Raw genomic sequence first — 24846 nt, 5'->3', positions numbered from 1 at the left:
AAGAGGACTGAAAGGGAGAGCGGACCCCTGGTGGTCTTTGTGGTTAAGGATCTGACCTCTGCTCTGTTGACTAAAGAGGATGTCCTGGCTTTAAACACATTTTTCCTGCATTAATTATTAAAGATTACACAGAGACTGGGTTGCACTTTGTTTTGTTGTCGCAGAGAGAGGAGTTTCCATCCGCTGCACCATGCCCAGTGAACAAAGGCATAGCCGTGAGCGAATTTCAATCATATTGATCCACATTTTAATACTTCTTTGGGGATTACATTTTTTTTTACAACTGTGAAACACCAAAGTCGTTAATTCATCCATCCAAATTGCTTATTCAATATCAACAACATAGACTTGAAACAAAGTCCTTGAATTTATGAGACTCCCTCGAGTCATGAGGTCAGATAACTGTTGTGGTGAGATGTTAGAAATTCAAATATGATATTGATGTGTGTTTTCTGGAGGAGACTACCTGCCTTTGTTGCCCCGCCTGAAGGAGAGAGCACGGAGGACACATGAGATAGTGAGGGGAATGAAAAGAGTCTGATGTACATTTTTGCCCCTGAGGACGTTAACCCCATAGATGCCTGATTCAGAACTGATAGCTTATTGCCGGATGCCACATGTGAGCGCCATTCGCCTCATTTGCAGTCTGTAGAAGTCCGTTTCTGTCACATACCTCTAAAGTGAGAGGGCACACAATACTGCCTGTTATTCAATGATCTCAAGTTGAGCTGTCAATCAGAACATTACCATAGTCACAGTTTAATGTAATGCGATCATGCCCCATAAGAGCTGAGCTTGTGCAAATCCCATTGTGCTCGTCTTCCTAAAAGAAATACAGCAATCATCAGATTTACTGTAAAATAAAATTTGCCTTCATTTGTTTTAATTACAGCCTGCTTTAGTTTTTTATTTATTTATTTACTTATTAAGTGTACAACAGATTAATCGGCACCGGAGGTGACAGCAGTCTCAGCTTCAGCAAATAAGATGCTATTGGTTTCCTTTCACAAATAATGTATGGTTCACAATTTGCATTTGCTGTTCCTCTCTGCCATTCGTTGTCAGTTTTTCTATCTGGGAGTTCCAATCAATAGGGTCTGATCCTCGGTCAGCCCGGGGGATTCCTGCGTGCTACACTCGTCGAGTGAAAAAGGGCAAAAAAAAAGTGAGAAATACAGAAATAAATCGGCTACCAGTAAAGAAAGAAAGAAAGAAAAGTAAGAGATGGAGGTTTGAAAGGCAGCTATTGCAAAGTACAGTAAAGCTGATAGGACACTGGACAGTAAAGAGAGTTGAAATGAGAAAAGAGGATGAGAGTGGGAGTGAAAGATCAGCTTTGAGAGATGGAGAGAGAGAGAGAGGAGAGCAAGGAGAAAAGAGGGAGTGGGGAGCAGGAGAGGCAGATTATTAGAGTTGGCCAGGTAGAGCCAGTGAAGCTGATCATTGAGGTGAATTGATGTGATTTCATGCTTTGTTTGCAAGATCATTCAGACCAAAGTGCAATGAAGACTTTCCCGCCACATCACATCTTACTGCTATAGGGACTTTATCATATTTCTAACCTCAGAATCCAGCTAGATTGAATCCAGAGTCTCAGGGGGCAGCCCCCATTCAGTCTTGCACAGGAGACGAGAGATTGCTCCTAAAGCCCCGAGATTGGCTATTGGTGACAGGGGCCTGAATATGAGGATACAAGTGCCCCAAACGATGGAGCACTTGTACATGCACAGATGTAAGTGGACGTGATGTGTCATGTTTAAGTGTCCTGTGGCGGACCGGTACGGTGTAAAATCTCAATTCTCTGAAAGCACTATTGATTGATCCGTGTGTGTTGTTCCCCTTACCAGGATTATCCGCACCAAAGTCCAGCAGCAATTCCACCCATCCCCTGACGGATCTGTTACACCACTCTCCACGCCCGGCCATACCATAGGTGAGCATCAATACGGCTACACAGGCCAATCAAACGAACAAATCGGGGCTGCAGAAAGAATAAGAAACGGAAAAAAAAACTACACATGAACACATATTAACCCACGTTAACCTGAAGAGACACACAAACACACACAGTACTGCATGCGCACTCTAACTCTGCTTTCTCCGTCAGTGCCCAGCACAGCCTCCCCTCCTGTGACCAGTGCCTCCAACAATCCCGTAGGATCCTACTCCATCAACGGCATTCTGGGTATCCCCCGCTCCAATGGTGAGAAGAGGAAACGAGACGATGGTAAGGGAGACATAAGATCCCTTTGTTTGCCATCCTTTTAATTCTTTTCATCACTCATCTCCTACTTTTTTCCTGTGTGTGAAGAAGATGGCATTTATGACAGCGCTGCAGCCAAGTGTGTTTTTGTGTGCTGTCTCCAGTGACTTGTTATGCTGTATATAAGGCGGGATGAGAGTTGCGAGAGTGCTGTGATTCAATCAGCTTTTCGATGCCCTACGTTCTACCATACGCCTACAGAGCTGTATCTCAATTTTATACCACGCTCAGATGTATTGTAGATATCCCATACAGCTGTCATACAACTCTAAAGCCCTTCGGAAAAGGCATCAACGCTGCTGCTCCGTGCTTTTATTCCAGTAAAGTAACAAACAGCAGAAAAAGTAGCTCTTTTGAAATTTCCTGCTTTGATCCTGTCAGATAAGTCATGATTTATCATTATGGACTTTTTTTTTTTTAAAGATAAGGATTGATTGATTTGATTATGATTTTAATTATATTTTTCCACGATGATTCAAATAATTTTAAGTATATTAAAACATCCCAAAATATTTTTTTACTAGCAGGGGGCAGGCAGCGAATAGATCTATATACACCCAAAGATTAAGTGAAAGCCTATCCAGTCCAAGCCAGAATTTCTCATTCCGAGGTAAAGCTAGAGAGTGGACACACACACACACTGCCTGAGGGCTAATAGATTATCGGTTGTGCAAACAATTGGCTTTTTTAATGCCTATGAATTAACATGTCCCTGGTGGAGGCTTGAACAGGTGTAGGAACAGACCGGTGGAGGCAGGGAAGGGGCTGTGTGTGTTTGTGAGTGTGTGTGTGTTTGTGCATGTGTGTATGTGTACAAGTGTGATTCTGTGCTTTGAGGTGGCTGATGGGATGTTGAAAATGATCTCAAAGAGCACTTATCAAAACAGGCCACTTCCTTCTTTTATGTTTCTGTCTCTTTAGTTCTCTGGAGTGGCAACCACTTGGATGGGAGGAAAATAGGACATTGTAAGTTTAAGTTAGACAACCTTCTCTTTTGCTTTGGTCAAACAGATCACAATACTGTCACGCACTCTATTTGCTCTTCCAGGGTAATGAGCTTATGAGGTGTGGTGTGGCGGGGAAGACTTTTTCACACAGATTATCTCCCTAGTAATGAAAACGAATAAAGCTAAATAGACTAGAAAATCACGTTTTCCATAGATTGTCATAAACACAATGCAGTTTATTGCAAAAAACAAATGCATATTTACTAACGACTCTATTTTTCTCATTTCTATTCAAACTGACTTGTGATATAAAAGTTCCAGTGCAGGTTTTTTTTTTTGTATTTGGATATTTAATTAAGTAACTTCATTTAATTATTAACCCCTCATATTTTAGAATTATAGCGTCTTTTTTTATTACCAAAAATAAATAGGCACACCTATACAGCAGAAAATATCCATTTTTTAAAGCTAAAATGTTAACATGCTTCTTTGTCTGTTGTAAAAATATAATTAATTTGGGGGGAAAAGTTAAGCAAAATTAGAAACAAAAGGAGATCAGTGCAGGAAAGTGTTTGATTTTTAAATCTACAAATAACTGACTGGACTTTGCACGTCTGTATACTAGTAATTCCTTTAATGCTTGTGCCTGCGTTGTGATAATCTGACCGTGCTAAATGAAAAACCATTTCACACTTTTTGTGCTGATGGTGGTTGCTGGTGATCCTGCTGTGGTTGAAGTCAGTGGTTGCCCTTTTAGGAAGAAAAAGGTCCCCATTACTGCAGGGCTGTAGAGATAATGTAGTGTGACACGCGTTATGTACACCAGGTCCCCGTAAGACGAGCTTCAGGGACATAGGTGCCATAAGAGCTATTAATCTGTCCTTGTCATGTGTTATTGCAAATTAAAAGTAGCATGTTACACTGGACGGCTTTGAGTGAAGATGGGAGGAGGAGCGACAAGAGGAGCAGGGGAATTTGTCGAAAAAAAGTGGGTTTATGAGGGAAGGAGGGAACAAGGAGGTCCAGGCAGCCTCAATGAGAATTGAGCAAGGATTAATTTTAGGATCTGTGCATGCCTGCGAACACACCTATGCACGGAAATGTGTCTTTTATGTGTTTGTGCGTAACTTCGTGGCTTCCGATGCTCTTCACATAGTGAACATAGTGACATTTAAAAAGAATTTGCAATTCTGCAGAGAAAAGCTATTAATTCACAAATTAACATCTCTCCCTCCCTCCCTTCCTCCCTCCCTCTATCTTGGATGTGCATGCTATCGAAAAGACAAAAGAAATAGCCTTAAGGGGGGAAAAGAGAGAGTCTCAGTCCTATCTGTGGAGAGATTGGTTTGCATGTCTGCAAGCAGCGATACCAATTATGCCAGTGCTGGGAGAATGCGTCTCAATGCGCCCCTCTCCTTTGCCCCACCGCTCCCCCCACTCCCTCCTCCCACCACCACTACTACCACCACCCCACCCCGAATCTATCCATAGCCAGATTTATTTGTGTATCTCATTACAGGAAATGGAATGTTGTTCCTGCCAAATGCATTAATAGTGAAGTGGGGAAATTAGCTTGTTGTACAGCCTGCTCTCACCAAGTCATTTAAACCTATGGTGGAGTTGGAAGCCAAGAAAAGACAGAGAGGATTGGGTGACAACTTCTGTGTGATTGTAAAATGTGTATTACAGCGCTATAAGTCCATGCAGTCGTTTGCAAGGTTTGAGGCCTGCGGTAATTTCTCGCAGACTATTTTGAGCTAATTAATATGTCACATACTTGCATGCTATAACTTGTTCTCTTTGTACATCGAAACATGTTTTTATTAGAGCTGCAGCTTAGTGTTTTCTTAGTCTTAGTATATACTGACAGGTTACTGCTGACCTTGTTGCTTGTTTGCAGTCAGGTTGATGTGACCTAACTATATGTTTTTCTCATCGCTGGCTCTCCAAGTCCTGTGCAGAGCCCGGTGGAGCTCTGGGGAGGACAGGCAGTAGGGAGCCACGGTGATAAATTAGATAGAGAAAGCAAAGGTCATAACTTGTGATTGTAGCGTGGGTGTGGGATAAGTGTAGAAGGAGCTGATGAGTGTGTGAGTGGGGAGGGAAAAAAATACGGCCTAGCAGGTTGCTCATTCATGACATAAAACCATGATCATCGGCAGCAGCCGGAATCATATCAACCTTGCTCAATAGCTTGAGCGAAAAAAAATGAATACAGTCACTGTTTTGATTTGTTCACATTTGATATTTGGCCCTTTTGGAGATTGTCCACAATGTATCTTTTAACACACGTGACCCATTTGTGGAGTTTATATCAGTTACTGTATGGATTTAAACCTGGGCCTACACTGGTTGACTAGTCAAGCCACTCCATGACAATGAGTCAATAGAGGATCACTTTAGAAAATAAATGCATCCAGAGCAAGACAGAAAAATGGAATCATGAGCACCATGATGGCCCTGATGGGGTGTGTGTGCGAGAGAGAAAAGCCCAGGTTTGAGAGGGGCCACAGAGCGTAACATAGAGACAAGAGGCTGTTAGGGCCCTGACAGTAGAAGAGGCACAAAAGGGTCCACACTGCATTCCTCCCCCTCCTCCTTCTGTGATCTATCGCTGTCTTTCTCTTCAAGATTTCTTTCCTTCTCTCGTCGTCCCCTTGTTCTTCTTCTTCCTGAGTCTTGTGGTTTAGTAACGTGGCTGTGCGAGCTCCAGCTTACAGTTGTAAACAACATACAATGAGAGCCGTCACAAAAAAAAATTTAAAGAGAGGAAATTTACTCAGTGGAGAGGAATCATGTCAGAGAAAAGTCAATTATGGGCAGCAATGCAGAGAATTAATGGAGCGATGCATTACTCAGCTTGAGGAGGGAGAAACGGCACGAGAAAAGTAGGGATACGTTAATTGCATTTCTACAAATACTCACCACACAGGGCGGCTGTGTTAAACGGCAGACTGAAAGCAGAGGAGGACAAAGAAAAATACAAGATGGGCATAAAACAGTGAGAGAGACTCTGTGGCAAATAGCAAAAAGAATTTCACATATTTAGACGTATGAATATTCCTTTGAATTTCTTTTGCAGTTTTTGACAGATTTGTCCAAGTCAAATATTTTCCCCTCAAATCTGACCGATACAGTGTCTTGCTCAAAGAACCACTAACCCTGCATTCAAAGGCTAAATAACTGCCACCAGATCTTATTAATATTCCAGAATATACATTTAAGTGGTTTTATTTATTTATTATAAACTTTCTGTCAAATCTAGTAAATAAAACAAATAAAATAAAGTGGAGATCTGCGAAATCCTGTCAATGCAGCCGCGGTGGAAGCAGTGAGAGCAAATATCAAACAAGCATCACTGTGCCTGCTGACAGTCAGTACACTGGTTGGGGTGCTAAATCGAATTAATAAAGCTCTTAAACATGCCACAACATAACAGGATCTTAACAGCCATGGCAGTGTTGCTGCTTCTCTCCCTCTTTCTCCCCCACCCCACCCACCTCTCTCCTTTCCGCTTCAGAGCTTTCATAAATATAGCTAGCTTACAGGGAAGGAGTGTTCACCCTCTGGGTATACCAGTTTGCTTGCGCTCTCTCGCTCTCTCACTCTCTCTCTCTCTCTCTCTCTCTCTCTCTCTCTCTCTCTCTCTCTCTCTTCCCAAGCTCAACAGCATTTTTTTTTCTCAAAAAAAACCCCCATCAATAAATGATCCACAATTTGCGATAGCATCATTCCACCTATCAACAGAGGCCGAGTAAGTAAAGCAGCCTCTGATCTGAGGGACTGCATGTCATTGATTTACGGAGAGAGCCAGCCAGTGTGTAGGGATTCATTTGCCTTTCAAACAAGCCTCCACCTCTACTTTTCTCTGAGTTATCTTATCATATAAACAGGAGAGATGAAAGAGGGACATTAGTGCTACCACACCATCACAGGACCTTAACATCCCCCAAAACACGACAGATACAGCTGAGGTCTTTTTCACAATAGCTACTGTTACTGGGAAAGTGTGTGTGTGTGTGTGTGTGTGTGTGTGTGTGTGTGTGTGTGTGTGTGTGTGTGTGTGTGTGTGTGCGTGTGTGTGTGTGTGTGTGTGTGTGCGTGTGTGTGTGTGTGCGTGTGTGTGCGTGTGTGTGTGTGTGTGTGCGTGTGTGTGTGTGTGTGTGTGTGTGTGTGTAATGATAAAAAAAAGCACATTTTTCAACACAACAAGGTCGAACAGCACCTGTTTAAGCTGATCAAAACAAAACAAAAATTTAATGTGGGAATGTCACCTTAGCAGATTCTTGTTTTTATCTCTGTTTGTCTCCTCACACTTTTGTGTTAAAACAAAGAGACGCAGTCAGACGCTGCTGTGGGAGTGATAAGAGAATACCTGCTGAGACACCCAAAGGGGTTGAAGAAACACTAAGAAAAAGAAACAAACCAGTCAATGAGACAAACACACACACACACACACACACACACACACACACACACACACACACACACACACACACACACACACACACACACACATGCGTGCAGTCTGACAGTCGTGCTTCACACTCCACTTGACACACTGACTGTCAAAAGGATGAATCTGATTTAATGCAGCTATCTTATGATATATAGCAGACGTGAATCTCTAATGCCGAATACTGAAAATAAATGATTTGCTGCTTTTAAAAGGCCAAATCAGTCAATTTTTTAACACATAAATTTGAAAGATACTCGCATATTTTCACAATTACAAAACTGACAAAGTCTCTATCATTAGAAATTTTACAAGGTTACTTGTATAAGAAAAGCTTTAACTCTTTCCCCCATAAAGATGACCTCACCTGTACCCTTAATGATGAGTTTCGACAGCTCAGTATTAGAATAGGTACATGCAGATATCACCCTCACTGACCTTAAAAATGACAGAAACTGCTCAGTTCAGAAAAGAGGAATAATCGTTACTCATAGCAAGCATCCATGGAGGAAAGTGTTGACATCCTGCATTTTAGTTGCAAATTATCAGTCTTGTGTTAAGTAAGTTTCCAGAGAACACAAAAAAGTATCTTATGAGGGGAATTTATGTCCTTTCGCTGCCCGTTCAGAGGGCCTGATTAAGTGTATAAGGTGATGCTGAGTATAAACAGGCTCCACATAGTGAATGACAAGCACTTGCTATTGATCAAGCCTCTTTTCTCAGACCAGCTGATGTGAGGTAATTAATGACTCCATTTTCTTCTGTACCACACACAGCAATTGGGTTTCATACAGCAAAACTACTGTTCCTTCAACGCAACACCCAAGGGAGCTGTTTGAAAAAAAAGAAAAGAAAGAAAAAGCCAGGGCTAAAATATTCTGTTAACTCATGGTAAGAAAACACATGTGGCAGGAGAAAAATCAGATTCCTTCATAAATGTTACACAAAGCAAAAGTCAATATATTTTAGCAGTGAAACACACACACACACGCTCTCTCCCATCTACACATAACGCACACTCATACCCAATTGCAGTCCTCTATTCCATTCTCTCCATGGATCTATTTCTTGGTGCGAATCGGGTTCATCCTCTGGCCTCAGCCATTGAGAAAAGGTCAAGCAGCCGAGCAGAATGGCAATAACGCCCCTGAAATGGTACCATCAGTGGAACATGATTGATCAATTGAATTCCATAGCACAGAAAAATGTGGGATTAAGTAGAGTATTATACGCACAATGAGTTGAGGCATGATGTTCATTCCAAGTTCATTTCGCCTCCCTCCTCTGCTAGCGGATCAGGCAATCAATAGCGGCCTTGCATATCATATATCACCGCTGGCTCGCCCAGGAGAGAACATAATCTGCTGCAAATTTAGAATGACAGATTTGTACGGGAGCTAAAGCCCTCATCCGCTGTTGGTGGCGCAGTATAGGGAGGAAGGGGAGGGTGGTGGGAGGCAGCCAGGAGAGTGGAGGGGAATGCTGGCTGGAGGTTTTAGCTTTAGATCTTTTTTTTTTTTTCATTCAGTGCTCAGGACATGATGAGTGAGCAGAGGGAGAGCTGCAGCCGCGGCAGTGGACTCCCTGGCCGAGTTGATAGGGTCAGAGATCAGAAGAACGAGGGAAGCACAGGCTCATTTGTTTATATAGAGTGTGACCAAGTGAGGAAATGCATATGATTGCCCCCAGACACCCCGTCCTCATTCGGCCCTGAGTCCCATCCCCACTCCATTCTGTTTTCCACAGGACAGGTAATATGTGGGGGATGGAAAGAGAAGGAAGAGAGACAGAGAGAGGGAAGGGTAATATGTTCAGGAAGAAATAGTACAGTTAAATAATGGCTCTCCATTTCCCGCCGGCAGAATGAGAGGCTCTGGATGTAATCGCCAGCCCTACTTTCTCTTCCTGAAGCACACGGTCTGCCTTACAAGTATATATTTGCACTGACGGTAATCCATCAATTACCATGGACCTATCACATGATGACCATGCTGATGGTGGCTGCAAGGAGTGGCAGGGGGGAGGTAGAGGATTGTTTGAGTGAGTGTATGTGTGAGAGAAGGAAAGAGCGAGAGAGTAAGAGAGAGACAGGAAAAAACAGGGGGAGATAAAAGCCAAGCATGATGGTGGGTTTCCCTGAATTGCCTCATGCCATCACTATCACACCTGCTGAGCTCTAATATTTTTTTGTTTGTTTTATTCCTCGTAATGCTAGCCTGCTAGAAGTAAAGTATGAAGTAAAAAGACTGGATCCACATCCTCATACCAGTGTTGCCCCCCTCGTCCCTTCCCTTTTTTTTCACCTCTTCCTTTCTTTAGATGGCTCTGATGGTTCGGGCCCCGGCAGCGACTCTCAGGGCAGTGTGGAAAGTTTAAGAAAGCACCTGCGGGCGGATGCCTTCACCCAGCAGCAGCTGGAGGCCCTCGACCGTGTGTTTGAAAGGCCTTCTTATCCTGATGTCTTCCCCACCTCAGAACACATTAAACCCGAGCAGGTTCGACACACACACACATTTCTCCCTACACAATAAGATTTACAGCATTTACACTGATTTCTAACAAGCTGTAGTGAACCCGCGAACGCTCTGACACAGGTGACAAAAAGCTCAGTGCAAATTCTTGCTTGAAGCAACCTGCAAACCCACAGCGTATAACAGTGGATAACCTTTATTTACATTCATTAGACTGTTAAACAACAAGAGACTATTAATTTTTCCATTGGAGCTCTATGTGGGTGCCCATGCAGCCTTAGCAGTGCCCTAATTGAGTTCATTTTCATCTCTCCGCGATCGTGGGGAATTACAGCAGCGATAAATCAGAGGGACAGCCCCTCAGCTGGCTATACAGCCCCTAATGCAGCTAATTACCAAAGTGATTTCTACGGCAAGATCAATACCAAAACGAATTGGAAATGACTTGCAATCACAAAGAGTGGAGGAGAAGGTATTAAAAAGGCGAGAGGGGGGTAGCGGAGGGGGGAGAAAAACGGCGTCAGAATGGTCCAGAAAAATCAGTTTTAATTTAATGTAATATTAATCAGATGGCTTTCCACTCTTTCTTTTTTCTCCCTGTTTCCAGAACCCCCTCCTTTTCTTAAACTGGTGAAAAGGTGGGATATTAGGCTATTAGGGGCTTGTCTGGTGTCTGCGTCAGGGCATTAAAAAGCCATTTTGAAGAGGCCAGGCTGAATAGGCCTCATCCCTCCCACACTTCTGGCAGCCATGTGGTCAGGTCATTCAGGCCCCTCTGCGCTTGCCACTCGCCCTCCGCCCAGCCCTACCCGGCCCTACCCGCATCCCATCTGCATGACAAAATGACTCTTGTGCTGCTGAGGCCCAGTGGAATAGAGAGGAACATCCAGCCTAGTGCCAGGGAACAGTTGTAAGCACACAATTAGAGTTTATCTGGGATAGAGGCAGACAAGACTGGGGTCACCAGCTTGCCCCTGTGGGACCCCAACCCATTGAGAGAAACAGATGCACGCACACACACACACTCTTTCAAATAAACACTCACAGACACTCTCACACACACACTTATCCTTTCAAAGAAAAGTTGTGTCAGGAAGTGTCATCTCATTAACAAACAGGATTCATCACAACTGCTAGCAGAGTCTTAACACGAGATTAAGGTGAATAAATATTTAAGACACTGGATGGTGGTTGAAGTTTTCTTCTGCAGTAAACTGTGAATGTGAATCTGTTAAAATAAAATAAATAAATAAAAAAGAAAGACGGCCAGAGTGGCACAGAGTATTTTATAAGAGTGGAACAGGAATGCAACGAAAGCCTCCAATGTGACATTTTAAAAAATACAAGTAAAAGTAGAAAAACTCATAAAGTGAAAATTCACAATTTTAACATTTTATTAACCCAGTTTTATGTGTTCATCCTGGAGGCAAAGCACAAAGGGCTGTTTTTGAGGTTGTACTCGCCTTTAAAAAAACACACCACATGTCTCTCCTGTAACAAAGCCCTGAATGTCTCCTCCCTTGACTGGTCACAGGGATGACTGCAGTGGAGCACAAAGAGCCAGCTGACACCCCGTCCTTTCACTCCTCTCCCAATCCCTCTCTCATCCCTCTCTCCCTTTCTGCCTTGCCCTCAGACAAGCTCTAATGCATGCATACATCATCATAGGTCTTGGTAAAGCACAAGGAGCAGGGGCAGGGGTGATGTTCGCAGAATTCACAGGAAATGTACAGCAGCAAACACGAGAGGGGCGTTCATCGTGACATTGTTTTTTATATGTCGTCACCTAAACTAGGAAATCTGATCTAAATCCAAGAGCGATTTTAACCAGATCATGACCTGATCTGGTGGAATGTAAAATTTAATTAAAGCAGTGTGAATTGCTGTCTTCGATTCCCACCTGCTCACACATGGGGCTTTTTTTTTTCGTCTACAGGCGAATGAGTACACTCTCCCGTCCCTGAACACTGGCCTGGAAGATGTGAAGCCGAGCCTCTCCACCAGTGCCAGCTCTGACCTCGCCTCTAGCGTCTCCCAGAGCTACTCTGTTGTGACAGGTACAATCTGACTCATGCTACACTGACGCCTAACAGAATACACACAGTGCTGCAACAAAATACACCGGCACCAAGATGGTCGAACTGTGCGTTCTTTATGATGCCAAACTCTTGAAAAAGTTTCCCAGGTTAACCAGTTCTAATTGTTTTTTTTAAATACCACCAAACTGTCATTTTACCATCAGTTTACTGATCACTTTTTTAGGGTTCCTACTTTAAAAAGACATCTCGCTCTTATCTAAACTTCTACATTATCACTGAATCATTAAGATTTTGATTGCCGTTCCCTGATGGCGTGCACATTTTTCCAGCCATATAAAGTTATCACCAATGTCTTTTTTTTTTTACATGAAGCTCTTTCAAGGCACTTTTTGGGGTGCTCTGTGTATTTCTAAGGGACGGGCTGAGGTAACATATCATCTGAGTCCATTAAATCCCACAGGTCTTTCACGCAACGCTCCTAACTGGCCATTGTGTTAGCCTGGATTGGCCCGCTAACAGATTGACTGGGAGCACTTCTCATAAGAGACAGCTGCTGTTCTCGCCACGACATGACGTTGTCATCAAACGCTATCATAGCCTGTTGATTGACAGCGGCTGGAATAGCACTGTGACTGGCTGGCTGCCTTATGCTGTGGAGAGAGAGAAAGAGAGAGAGAAATATAGAGAGAGAAAGGGGCATTTTTTTGCCAAATCGTTTGCACTGAGAGTCAACAGGTAATTGGAGGTGCAATTTGTTAACTATCTTGCAGTGTCTGTATCAAACATCCCCTGTGTTGGACCGAGTCTGTGGTTGCTTTGCTGTCCAGGTTGATGGACATCTGGTTAATTGAAATATTGTGTCATTGTTGCTGTTGAGGGTGTTTCCCAAGGGAGGTTAGGTTTACTGATGGCCACACTGGCTCGAGAATAATTATGAGCCTTTTAATAAAAGGCTCATAATTATGCAGTGGGAATCAGAGTCAAGGAGTGTACTTTGTGTGTCTGTGCATGTGTGCGTGTGTGTGTGTGTGTGAGAGAGAGAGTCTAAGTAAAGAAGAGGAAGTTTGAAAACTACAGCGGCCTTTTCATATGATCCCAATAGTTCAGCCACACACTCAGGCACAGAGCTATGGGAAAAGAAAGAACCCCTTTTTATTCCTGAACATGTGGGAGGTAGCTTTGCCCCAGAAAGTCGGGCCTCAGGAGAAGAAAGGTGTGTTTTTCCCTTTTATGGCGGGCTCCTCCTATGAAAGTGGTCTCGCTCTGGTGAGCACACTCATAGCAGGTGGCCTCCAAGCCACCTGGGGGCCTGGGGGGCCTCCTAAAGCGATACATGCAAGGGTTTCGCCCAGAGTAAAGAGGGAATGAACTAGCAAAACTTTTCTGAAAGTAATATATGACAACATGTTTTGGTACAGCCATTTTAAAGATGTGTTTTGAATATATTGAGCACCAAATTAAACTCAGAAGTAATATCCTGTAAACTTTTATTACCCAATTTTCACAACTATGCAAAGTAATGCATGAGGCATTTGATTGTGTGTAGGTTGTTAGTGCATAATATTATTTTTCCTTCCATTAGCAAACCCTGTAAATAGGAATGTATGCCAAGGCTGAAAAAATGCTAAATTACCTTCCTCACTTAGGCTGGGATCCAATTATCAATAAATTATGCTCTCATACTGGATGGAGCTATGAGATTATATTCATTCTTTAAATGTTTTCTGCTCCCAATTAAAATTCATACAGTTATTGATCTTGTTGATTTTTATGTCCTGAAATTTGCATAATCTATTAAAGATGAATGATTAATGAAGTGCTCAGCTTTGCATTACAGGAGCGCTATAACGAAAGCACGGTCGGCCATCTTTTGTGTCCCGAATGTGTGAAAGAGAAGGTTACCTTGGAGGCAACAAAAATAGGGAGAGATTGATCGCACTTTTTTGCACCACTTACTAAGATGCAACAAATATTACTTAAAAAAAAATTATTTTACATATATCTATATATCATTTTATATATGTAGATAAAAAATCATAAGAAATTATTCTTAAAAGTCTTTTGGATTGCTTTAAAAATGCATTGAATGTAGCTACTGCTAAAATTACAAAAGATATCACATTTAAATGAATGATTTTATACACACTATATAGAAAAAAGTACTGAGCCACCTAGACGTTGCATCTGTAGGAGCTGCTTGGCCATGAAACTCCTGGAGCACAGTTTTTGTACTGATGTTAATGCCACAGGAGGCTCGGAGATCTGCAGTCACTGAGTCAGCAGATCTTTGGCAAACTTTCACACACTAGTCAGCTCATAACTCATGGACCCCGACCTGTAAGTTCACGTGGTCTATTCTAGCAGTTTGTAGCTAAGTTTCTGTGTTTCTCAATGCTTCCAATTTGCAATAATACCACTTACAGCTAATAATCGGATCCCATTACAGTACCATGCTCAAATTGAGCGAGCTATTTAGGACCCAGTCAACTCTGCATAGCTAGGTGCTTAGTTTTATACAGCTGTAGCTACACTGCATATTCACTATTTTTGAACATGTACTGTATTTCCTTATCACCTTATCCTTATCATGATTCAGCTCTAGTGTTTGGCTCCAATTGTGTACCTGCAGTTTTCTATTGATGCTCAAAGAAAGTCAGAAACTTACATTCAGACACGTGCAGCGGTCTCTGTGCAGGCTGGGCCAACAGAGCCTGTGGGATTGGCAGGTGTAAAGTGGCTCCACTCTGGCTACAACAAATCTAGCAGGTGTGAAACGCTGTTGCTTTTTCAATTTCGTTTTTACTTATTTATCTATATATTTCTCACTTTATGCACAAAAACATATAAAGTGCCGAGTGCCTTCTTTCAGGTTAATTTCTGCTGAAATACAAATCAGAATCTGAAGCTGTTTTTATGAGTTGGCAGTACGAGCTTTTCTCTGCTGGGTGGCAAACAACAAGCAGCCACCTAACTTGCAATGCCTGCTGTGTGGCCTGGTGACAAATGACTCTTCTCAGCTCAGTTAACGCCTGCAGCCCCAAGACTGGAAATTAATGTTTATATCACCCCGTCGCTAGCACGCTAACCTTTGAGCACACATTTGATAATGAATCACTTTAAACCTCTAAATGGGGAATTGAAGCTATTTTTGCCTGCATTTGTTTTTCCACAGTTTCCACCTTTTACAAATGTTCTTCTGTTTTGGTTTTTTTTTTTTGGGGGGGGGGGGGGGGGGGGGTTGGTGTAAGTAGTTGTAAATTACCAAAGCTTGAATGGAAGAAAGCAAATCCAGAGGCTGAAATGCTGCGATACAAACATGAATGTGTCCCTGTCTGGGTAAAATTTGAATTTTATTGTCTGTCAGCACAGAAAGGAAGTTTTGCGTGCATGAAAAGTTCTCTGTAGATTGAATGTCAGCCTTTCTAAACAAGAGTTCTCCCAGTAAATGGTTTGTGCAGCAAAGTTCCTCGGTGCACGTTTAAAAATGAAATGCTCACTTGAGAGAAGCCTTTTGTAGCTATATCTGGAAGCATCACTCGGAGGATTGCTGTAGGTTCTTAACAGTCCATTTCTATGGTTGATGGGGTCTCGATGTAGTATCAGTGGTGGAGCAGAGACAGCTATTGGAGAACTCTATACCATCTCCGCTCATTCAAAGATGTGTTTGCTGAGGAGAAAAGTCCCCAAGGACCCTGAGTTTATCTTCCATCTCCATCATCAGGGCCTTCGATTTGACAGGCTCCCTTTACCAGGCGCTGCCTTGTCTCCAGGACAATAAGCAACACCATGTCTGATTAGTTTCAGAGTTCAGTGGTCTTGAACGCAGCATTTGTATTGGTTGTTGTTGCGTTGTAACCCCTGTCTGTTTGACAACGGTTGCTCGGGCGCTGAGAACACGGAAGCCTACAGTAGTGTGGAGGAAGTCTCAGATTCAGTGTAAACAGGCTTGACCTTGACTTCATGTTAGACATCCTCATTCGCAAAATTAAAGTCCCAGCATGCATAGAGTAAGAGCGCAAACCATACTTAACTAATGTTAGTCCCTTGATGATTTCACGCTTGAATTAATACAGGATATATCATGAATTCACAGTTAGACTTTTCAGAAATATTGTTTGGCACAACATCACATTCAGATTCCAAAAGCTGGCAGACAGGACAGGGTTTAGTCTCGGTTTTTGATGCCTTGTGGCACTTAAGTCCTAAATGAAGGTAAATAAAGCCAAATGTACCTGAAATCGATACAGTTTGGTGGATAATTTTGAGTAACCACCCCTTGATTGGTGATCTATTAAAAATTAACTGAAGCCGTAGTCGGTGAGTAGCAGAAATTTACGGTACATCCAGATGTATTAACTCGTCATTAGTGTTTCTTTAGCGTAACGTACTTTGTACCCCAATTATAAACTGTTACCAGTGAAGAAAATAACCTGGCAACGGGGTGTTTCTAATAATAGCGCGCATGAGCAAGGTGCACATAAAAAAGCCCTCTGAATCCACTGCTGCACAGTTGGTTCATTTTTTTAAACCGCAACACACAATAAAGACAAAGAGAATCAAATTATTTTCTTTTTTAAAAATCTGACTGTCATAAAGCTGTTTTACACTACGGGCTCTCTCTAGTAGAGATTTGCGTTTGGTTCATGGGTTTACACTTGATGTCATCGTGATTTCATGGCTCAGGTGCAGGTGGAATATGATGCTTTGCTGTGTTTCTGAAACAAGCTAGCTGCTAGCATTGTCCTCTGCAGTATTTTTTTCTTGTAACTGGACTTTTGAGAGCTGTTTGAACTTCAAAGGCTTTAACAGACTACATGTTGGCTATAATTAACTGAAGAGCAGAACTAAGCACAAGGGATTTGCCGTCATTCCTAAATGTAGACCCAGTTTTCCAATATAACTTATGACATACTTGGGCAGTACATGTGACAACATTTTGGTCCATCCAATTAAATGGAAAGCCTACTCATTAGAATACTTCTGTTCATGCCAAAGATTCGGGGCAAACGTTCCTTTTAATGATCTGATCATATGTTAGAAAAGATTGTACATTGTTCACACTGTGTCTTTTCCCCATTGTGTTGTCATTTTTCTAAGAAAAGATTCACTCTAATTGCAGTACTTCTGTCTAAATCCACATTTTTAGCTATCACCAAGACAAAGAAGGAGAATAACGTTAGGAGAGCCTACAATTTTATTTTTCTGCTCCTAGGGAAAAGTAGTGAGCAACATTGCCTGTTTCTCTGGAATTAGGTTCTTATGGTTGACATTGTTGCACTCCCCTTCCATTGAGCAGCCCTTATCTTAATGAGGAATCGCAACACACAGTCCTGTTGTAAAACAACAATGATGGGAGAAGCAGCTAATGAGGCTATCATGGTGTCGGGAAAGAGCCATCTCTCCCTGCAGGCCCCCGAAAAAACACAACAGGCTTGCAGTGGGTACGGAGAGGCCAGAAACAGAGCTCACATTGATTGCACAGGTTCGAGAGGCAGAGACGCTGAAATGAAAGATGCCAAGACTCATCAGCCAAATTAGATCAAAGTGCAGAGTTTTGAACTGTCTACAAGCCGGCTGCTTGGTTATTTGTGGGAGTGATTTTGTTGTGAGAAAGCAGCCGTGAGATTATGTTGTTTGTTTTCCCAAAACCTTGGGGAAATTTTTTACGCATTTGAGCTTGATTGATCAGGCGCGATGTGTTGTTGCAACATTTCACTGGTGTACGTTTCCACTTAGTTGAATGAATTACCGCTAGGTGCATATGAGATTATTATTATAAGCCATGTAAATGAACAAATCAAGTGGTAAAGACTGCTTATCTATTCAGTATTCATATAAAATGTCTGCTTGTGAGTTCTTAAAAGATAGCAAGTTAATGTATTGCTCCTAATTCTTTGGGCTCCCTTTAATTAATACGTTAAATCGGAGAGGGATTTGTAGTCCGCTCTTTCTTTAATTACGAGCGTCTATGTCAGCGACAGATCTAATTTTTTGGCTTTTTGCTGTTACCCGTCTACGCTTGAGTTTGGACATCTACACAGCTATAAATCCATCTCACCATACTTGTGAGTGACTGACATAAACGTATGTACAGATTGTGTGGAGTTGTATGTCTGCATTGTATCAATTTTTTTTCTTTTTCTTTTTCTTTTTTTCCCCCCACCTGCCAGACTCTCACCCGTCATATCCACCTTCCATGTGTGTAAAGCGAGAGCCCCATGAGGCATCCTTTGCCCCCTTCACCCCCTCCTCTGTTGGGGATTCTGCTCTAGCTGACATCTTGCCCCACCAGTCCAGCCTCTCAGTAGATGCATCTACTCCCAGCTACCTTGCCCATGCTCACAGCTCCTGCTACAGCCAGTATGCCAGCCAGCCCTTTATAGCAGGTACAACTTTTCCCACAAGGCCCCGTAGCCGGATAATAATTAAAATGATTTCTTTATTCACTCTGTGCTCACTTTTAGTCTCAGTTCTCAGTTATGTACAAATTAAAGTGGATGCCTCCCCTGTTGCTCTTTTTGGGCCTTGCAGTTGTGTACACAGGAGCAAAGTTGAACGTTTGGCTCTCATTAAAAGCAGACGATCTCTACCCTTTCCCTCCGTGCTTTGCTCTGCATTTGACCCCCTGCTCGTCTCTCACTGTCACAGTAGACTTTCTGGTCCTTACAGACTCATGACAGGGCCAAAGTGTAGGGGGCCACAGGAGGCCAAAACAGGGGGTTTCAAAGGCGCAGATATAGGCTGATACTGGGGCCCGCCTTAAACCCATAGCTGCCAGTCATGTGTGCCCCTTCATCTAGCTGGGTTGCTGTCAGGGTTAATTAAAGGGCTGAATATAAAGCAGAGGCCAGCGTGATGCTGTCATTGGCCTGATGCTCCTAACACTGCTTTTGACACTAGTATGCTATGTTTTGTTGTAGTGTCATGATATTGATATGTGACCCCAGGAGAGATATACATACCGGTATATATAATTGGACAGCAGACATTTTACATATTATTTCTGAACATTTTTGGAAAATCTCTAGTTTTGCTTTTACAAAGTGAGCGTGCCTAAGAAACAGGATGAGTCGATGCATTGTGACAGACAGGGGCATTGCTTGTTATTCTCAGTGGCTATATGCATCACTTCACTTTGGTGATTTTTGTGTTTATGTACAAGACGTTTCCAAAAGCAATATGCTTCGAAGGAAGGTTTTCGTTTCCATCTTTTATCATCAATTTAATGACAAAACTCTTTCATGTTGCTCAATGCAGAAACTTATCTGTAATGTTTACTGGTAGCACTTTTTTTTTTCTTCTTCCAGAACAATTTTAGTTTGCATCAGCTCGGTTATGACATAGCACATGCCTTTTTTTTTGTGGCTTTTTATTCTTGTGATTAGGCACTCACTACAGGAAAAAACCTCAAATCCAGGAAAGAGCAAGCTGAGTGCTACACACCCTGGACTGGTTTCAGCTTAAACCCACTCTCTCAAGTAGAATATACTTTTAACTCTTCTCCTCGTGACCATCCTTGTGATACAGATCCTCCTTCTGTGTGTCTGCAGGTCGAGATATGGCTAGTACCACCTTACCTGGCTACCCACCTCATGTCCCCCCCACAGGACAAGGCAGCTACCCCACATCCACACTTGCTGGAATGGTTCCCGGTAGGTGATATAGTTAATTCTAACATATTTGCAACACATAGTACCTGTCAGGTTGATACTGTAAAATTTACGGTCACTTAACCCTACAAAAAAAAAACCCAAAAACATCAAACATAAATTCACTGTTGAGACAGCAAGGACACTTTAAATCATTGCTTTTGACTCAAAGGATTGAAGCAAGCTTGTTATAGCTTTGTTAGACTGCGGTTAGCGTGTGGTTAGTGTCTGTGGATGAGGACATTAGATGAACTCGATAGGCGATCACCACAATCAGTGGCCGTGAGATAGGACAGTTCCTCTCAGTTACACTCCAGCTCCCAGCGCTCATTACCCTCGCCGTGTCCACACAGCGCACTCTCACCAGCCCCATCGATAAACACTGCTTTTGCTCCTCTCCTCGCCTCCCCGGACACCCAGGGCTGCAGAGCGTATCTCTTTCCCCTCTACTTAACCTGCAGTTCAGGTTCACAGCAAACAGTTAAGGGTCAAAACACAGAGGCGTGGAGGGCCTGTAAATATTTAAATCACTATCTCTCTCAGGGATGAGCTTAAGTTACACAACCAGCGGTGAAGATGCTGCCAGCATGTGTAGATCTGTGCTCCAAACAACTCAAAACACAATTCCCTTTATTGCGGCGTGACATGTGCCTAACACTGACAAACAATCAAAGCAGCCGTGTAGGATTAGCACGTGATTTTAGCCTATAGATAGAGGTCAAAACACATATCTCAAATCAAATAAAAAAATATGTGTGTTTTATACAACTGGAAAGTGTGTATGGACACAAAAAGTAGAAAAACACAGCAAAACCTTCTTAATCCAGGGGTTGTGGGTTTTTTGTGTTTTTTTTCACCCAGTGGTGAATAACTAAGATTTAGTGACCGGCCCCAAACACCGTTAAAGCAAAGGCCATTCTTCAGCAGCTTCATATAAAACCCAGCCTTTATAGTGCCATAAAAGAAAGAAACCTGTGGGCCTGCAGCATCGCTCTGTGATATCCCCTCACCCTCCCATGCTTCTCACTACAACCTGCAGGGAGAGGACAATGAGAGAGGGTCTGAAGCAAAGTGTGACTGCCTACAAGCAGGACAAAAGTCCAAACTTACATACAGAACAGAGCAGGCAATAAAACAATTAACTCACCTGAAGGGACTCTGGAGAAGCTGTACAGACGTCCAGAGAACTGATGTGTCAGTAATATTGTTGTGGGAAAAAATCTAATGTAACTGTAGTGTAGGCTTTTGAATTTTTCTATTTATTAGCTTCTTATAAATATGTATTTTTACCATTTTGTTCCCTAGGAGGGGATTTTTCTGGAAACCCCTACTCTCATCCACAATACACAACTTACAATGAAGCCTGGCGGTTCAGCAATCCAGCGTTATTAAGTAAGTGTCTGACATCATTAAAAAAACTGTCATGCTGAACATGCTCTAAAATTTAAATCCTATTCAAAACCTAAAAAGTCAGTCTCTGAATATTCAGCGCATCCTCAGAACTTTTACACACGTGTCTTACATCATGTTTGACCTCGTGGTTTCCAACGGTTCGTTCTTCTGTTAACTTTCAGGTTCCCCTTATTATTATAGTGCCGCATCCCGTGGCTCCGCACCTCCCACTGCTGCCACTGCCTACGACCGCCACTAGTTACACCAGAGACCAGCTCAAACTGCAGGGCCAGAGCTTCGGCCTCCATATTGTCCCTGTCTGAGAAACACTGAGGTCAAAGGGAAGCGAGGTGGAATCCTAAATGAAACCCCCGTCAGCAAGTGCGTTGTGAAGGAAGGATGGCCGAGGTCGACGCAGATGCACCCAGCTTCAGCGTCTCACACACACTTTGGGTCAAAAGGGCCCGGGGGCATTCAGAACTCACCTGTCATGCCCTTATTCTCTCACAGGCCTGAGCGTTTCCAGAATGACTTTAAGAGATTATATAAATATATATATTATAACATATAAATTGAAGAAAAACAGTGTGAAGAAAACCATGTGGAAAAAATGTCGTGGGTTTTTAATTTTTGTTTCTTTGCTGTTGTTGTTGTTGTTGTTGTTATTTTATTCATGGATCGTCACATTCCTTTATGTAATGAACTGCAGTATTTTTCTGCTCTGAAGACAGACGTCCAGGGGGAGATGACAGTGGTCCTATAGCGTAACAATGTAGCGAATTAAACCAGTGTTGTGGGCCCCTCTGACCATTAACAAGATCCTGGCTCCATAATGTAGAGCGGGCTTTACTCTGGTGCTTTGATGAACTTTTCTGCTCCCATTTCTCTGATAACACTTAAATTATAAGACGAACACAGCATGCCCTGCAGCGTTTACTGACCCTGGCGACATCGCGCTCCCCGTGGCAAACAATCAGATGTAAAAATGTAAATCATTTTGCAAAGTATTAAAAATGTGGTGACCGTGAACTTAAAATGGTCTTGCCAGAATTTGAAATACTTTAAATTATATTTTCTGTTACATTTTTTTTAATATAAACAACGATTTTTCAGAACGGCTGTCACATTTCCCTCATGTCCATGTACGTGCGCAGTGTCATCCTTTGCTCTCTTTTTTTTGCACTATAACCTCAGCTTTTTTCTCTTTTTTTGTGGTACATTCACCTACAATTAACCATTTTATAAGCATAAGTTGAAAATATATATGTTGCATTCTTAGAAAACCACAAAGCTAACAAGCTAACAGACCCGTTTGCGTATGAACATCTTTTTTCCAAGTAAAAATGAAGCCATAACTCTTTGGCTACATGAGCAAATCCTTTCAGTTCAACTGTATCTCATTCAGCTACTTAGTCATGCCAATAGATGCCTACACAGTTTAGAAAGCTGCGTGCAGTTGTGCAAACCGACTGCAAATTAGCTTCAACAATTGCCTTACAGACCAGTTTTTTTAAAACATAAATTCATGCCTGTTAATTGAAATTAATTGCCTTTAAAAACACAGACTCACCACCCTCCACGAAGTTAGGTTCCACTCTCCGTAGGGGCTGAAAGGAAATACTGACTCATTTTAAGTTTTGGAAAATATTTTGTGAATGTACTCTTAACTACATTTGCCAAAGACTTAGTTTGATATTTAATATTTTATTTACAGTATATGTATGCATAAATAAAGCAGTATTATCTTTTAAATAAGTCAACACTGAACATGTATGTCATGGCATTTCAGCTGGTGAACATCATGCTGCATTTGTAGTGCGAAAGGAGAACTTCAGTGATCTAATATTCCACTAACTGCAATGAAATGCTGCTTTATAGAAGGATTTGTGAATAATGTGAAGACAATTCTCTGTAAATATATTGTCACTCACACACACACGCGCACACACACACACACACACACACACACACACACACACACACACACACACACACACACACACACACACACACACACAAACACACCATCGCAGTATCATACTAATGTACTGGTTCCCTTTGTAGATATACAGACTGAAAAAAAACATGCATTACATTTGTGTCTAAATGTAATGTTGTGCTCTGAGGAATGGCACAACAGCTGTTTAACCTATGGCTACATCAATAGCAGGTTCCAGATGCTAACATCACATAGGTTGTCTTTGTCATTTTATTTTATTTTCATGATATTGTCATGATGATGTTTTATGTCACTATGCAATGAGTTCAATGGCTTTCTGTATCATCTTTTGTTGTATAGAATAAGTTATCCCCATTGAGAACAGCATAAAAGCTGCAAAAGTACAACAGACCTCCAGTGTGACATAATTATTCTCTAGTTTTTACGTTTGCTCCGCAAATTCCCTGAAATTAAGATACGATCAAACTGATGTCCTTGGCAACAATCAAAGATATTGTCCTGTTTGCTATTTGTAGATGTCGTGCTCATTATGTTACTCCAAATTACAGTGATCTGTGCCTCGATGTAAAGAAACACGCCCATACTTCTTCCCCTCCACTCTCTCAACTCTGCTGCTGACAGTTTAGCAGAAGGCATCAAAAAAATAACTTTTATTTTATTTAATTCCATACAAGCTAATGCATCTTCTGGTACCAGGGTTAAGTGTCATTGCTGAGGGCACCAGATAACAGAGAAATAGACTGCAGTTCTGCTCTTCAAGAGAAGCTATCCTCTACAAATTGCACTTGGGATTTTAACTATTTCTGTCTACTTGCATCTGAGAGTGAAACACTGGTGCAGAGTGCATGCCACCATCATTCAAGCAAAATCTTTGCTTTATGAAGTGGAGCACCATTGCAGGAATGGGCCCTGTGCCGTTGTAAAGATGATACAGGAGATGTGGCATGGACATAAAAAGGATTTCTGATGAAAATCTATATGGAAAGCCTTGTGGCCTCAATCATTGTTTCAGTTCTGTTCCAATTCTTTTTGTGCACATGAGAAATAAATTCTTTTATATGTCTGTCGTTGACTCGGTGTCCCCTCATTATTAACCCCATAAGAAAATGATTCAGAGTTCAAGGTTCCCTGCGAGCGTTCCTGCTGCTGGTGTATTGACATTTGACTTTATGAACAGTCAGTAATCCACGAGGCGCTCTCTAAGAGGAAATAGACAAAGGTTGCACAACGTAGCACAGTTTGTGCGTGTTGGTGTTTAGATCTCTGAAGAAATCCTTTAAATCGTGACTGCTGTTTAAAATTTGCTATTCCCGTGTTTAAGGGAAGAATTGCCTTTGCTGGAGGAAAGAGAAGTGTTAAACAAAGAAGCAGGACAGTTGGGAAGGCAGGCGAGCAATGACTCCAGTATATTTAATGATGCATTGGTTTCATTCTGCTATACCACACTGGTGCTGCCTCACTTCCACTTTCTACTCTGAAACACACAAGCCCAGCCAGTTGTAATTCAATTTCTTTGCCTCCTCTGCCTATTGTTTATTTCATGGATCCCCTGTGAAGCATCAAAAGCTTCTGTTTCTGTCAGCCCATAACTGTCCTATGTGTTTGTCATTCAGGCCTTGTTAAAAGATAAAATACACACCCACATACACACACGCGCGCGCTAACACTC

General features: G+C 42.1%; 1 protein-coding gene across 10 annotated transcripts in view; it reads left to right on the top strand.

The window, feature by feature from the left end:
* Positions 1-24240, top strand: part of pax2a (paired box 2a) — a 29382-nt gene extending 5142 nt beyond the window's left edge. For 3 of the 10 annotated variants that reach the window (XM_085477617.1, XM_085477615.1, XM_085477622.1), the window contains 7 exons: positions 1848-1933; positions 2108-2227; positions 9986-10161; positions 12074-12194; positions 19727-19828; positions 21131-21217; positions 21419-24240. In XM_085477617.1, coding sequence (XP_085333743.1) covers positions 1848-1933; positions 2108-2227; positions 9986-10161; positions 12074-12194; positions 19727-19828; positions 21131-21217; positions 21419-21540 — 814 coding nt within the window. In that variant the 3' untranslated portion in view covers positions 21541-24240. Of the gene's footprint in view, positions 1-1847; positions 1934-2107; positions 2228-3184; positions 3230-9985; positions 10162-12073; positions 12195-18346; positions 18563-19726; positions 19829-21130; positions 21218-21399 lie in introns of all 10 variants that reach the window. The other 7 variants (XM_085477613.1, XM_085477612.1, XM_085477616.1 and 4 more) reach the window with 5 other exon arrangements.
* The last annotated feature ends 606 nt before the right edge of the window (positions 24241-24846 follow it).

This window comes from Copadichromis virginalis, linkage group LG13 (genome assembly GCF_057382275.1).
Source record: "Copadichromis virginalis isolate Kocher_CV1m ecotype Utaka linkage group LG13, C_Virginalis_male_GT1.1, whole genome shotgun sequence".
Classification (NCBI taxonomy): domain Eukaryota; kingdom Metazoa; phylum Chordata; class Actinopteri; order Cichliformes; family Cichlidae; genus Copadichromis; species Copadichromis virginalis.
Note: the sequence above shows the minus strand (reverse complement) of the source record. Positions and strands in the feature narration are given on the sequence as shown.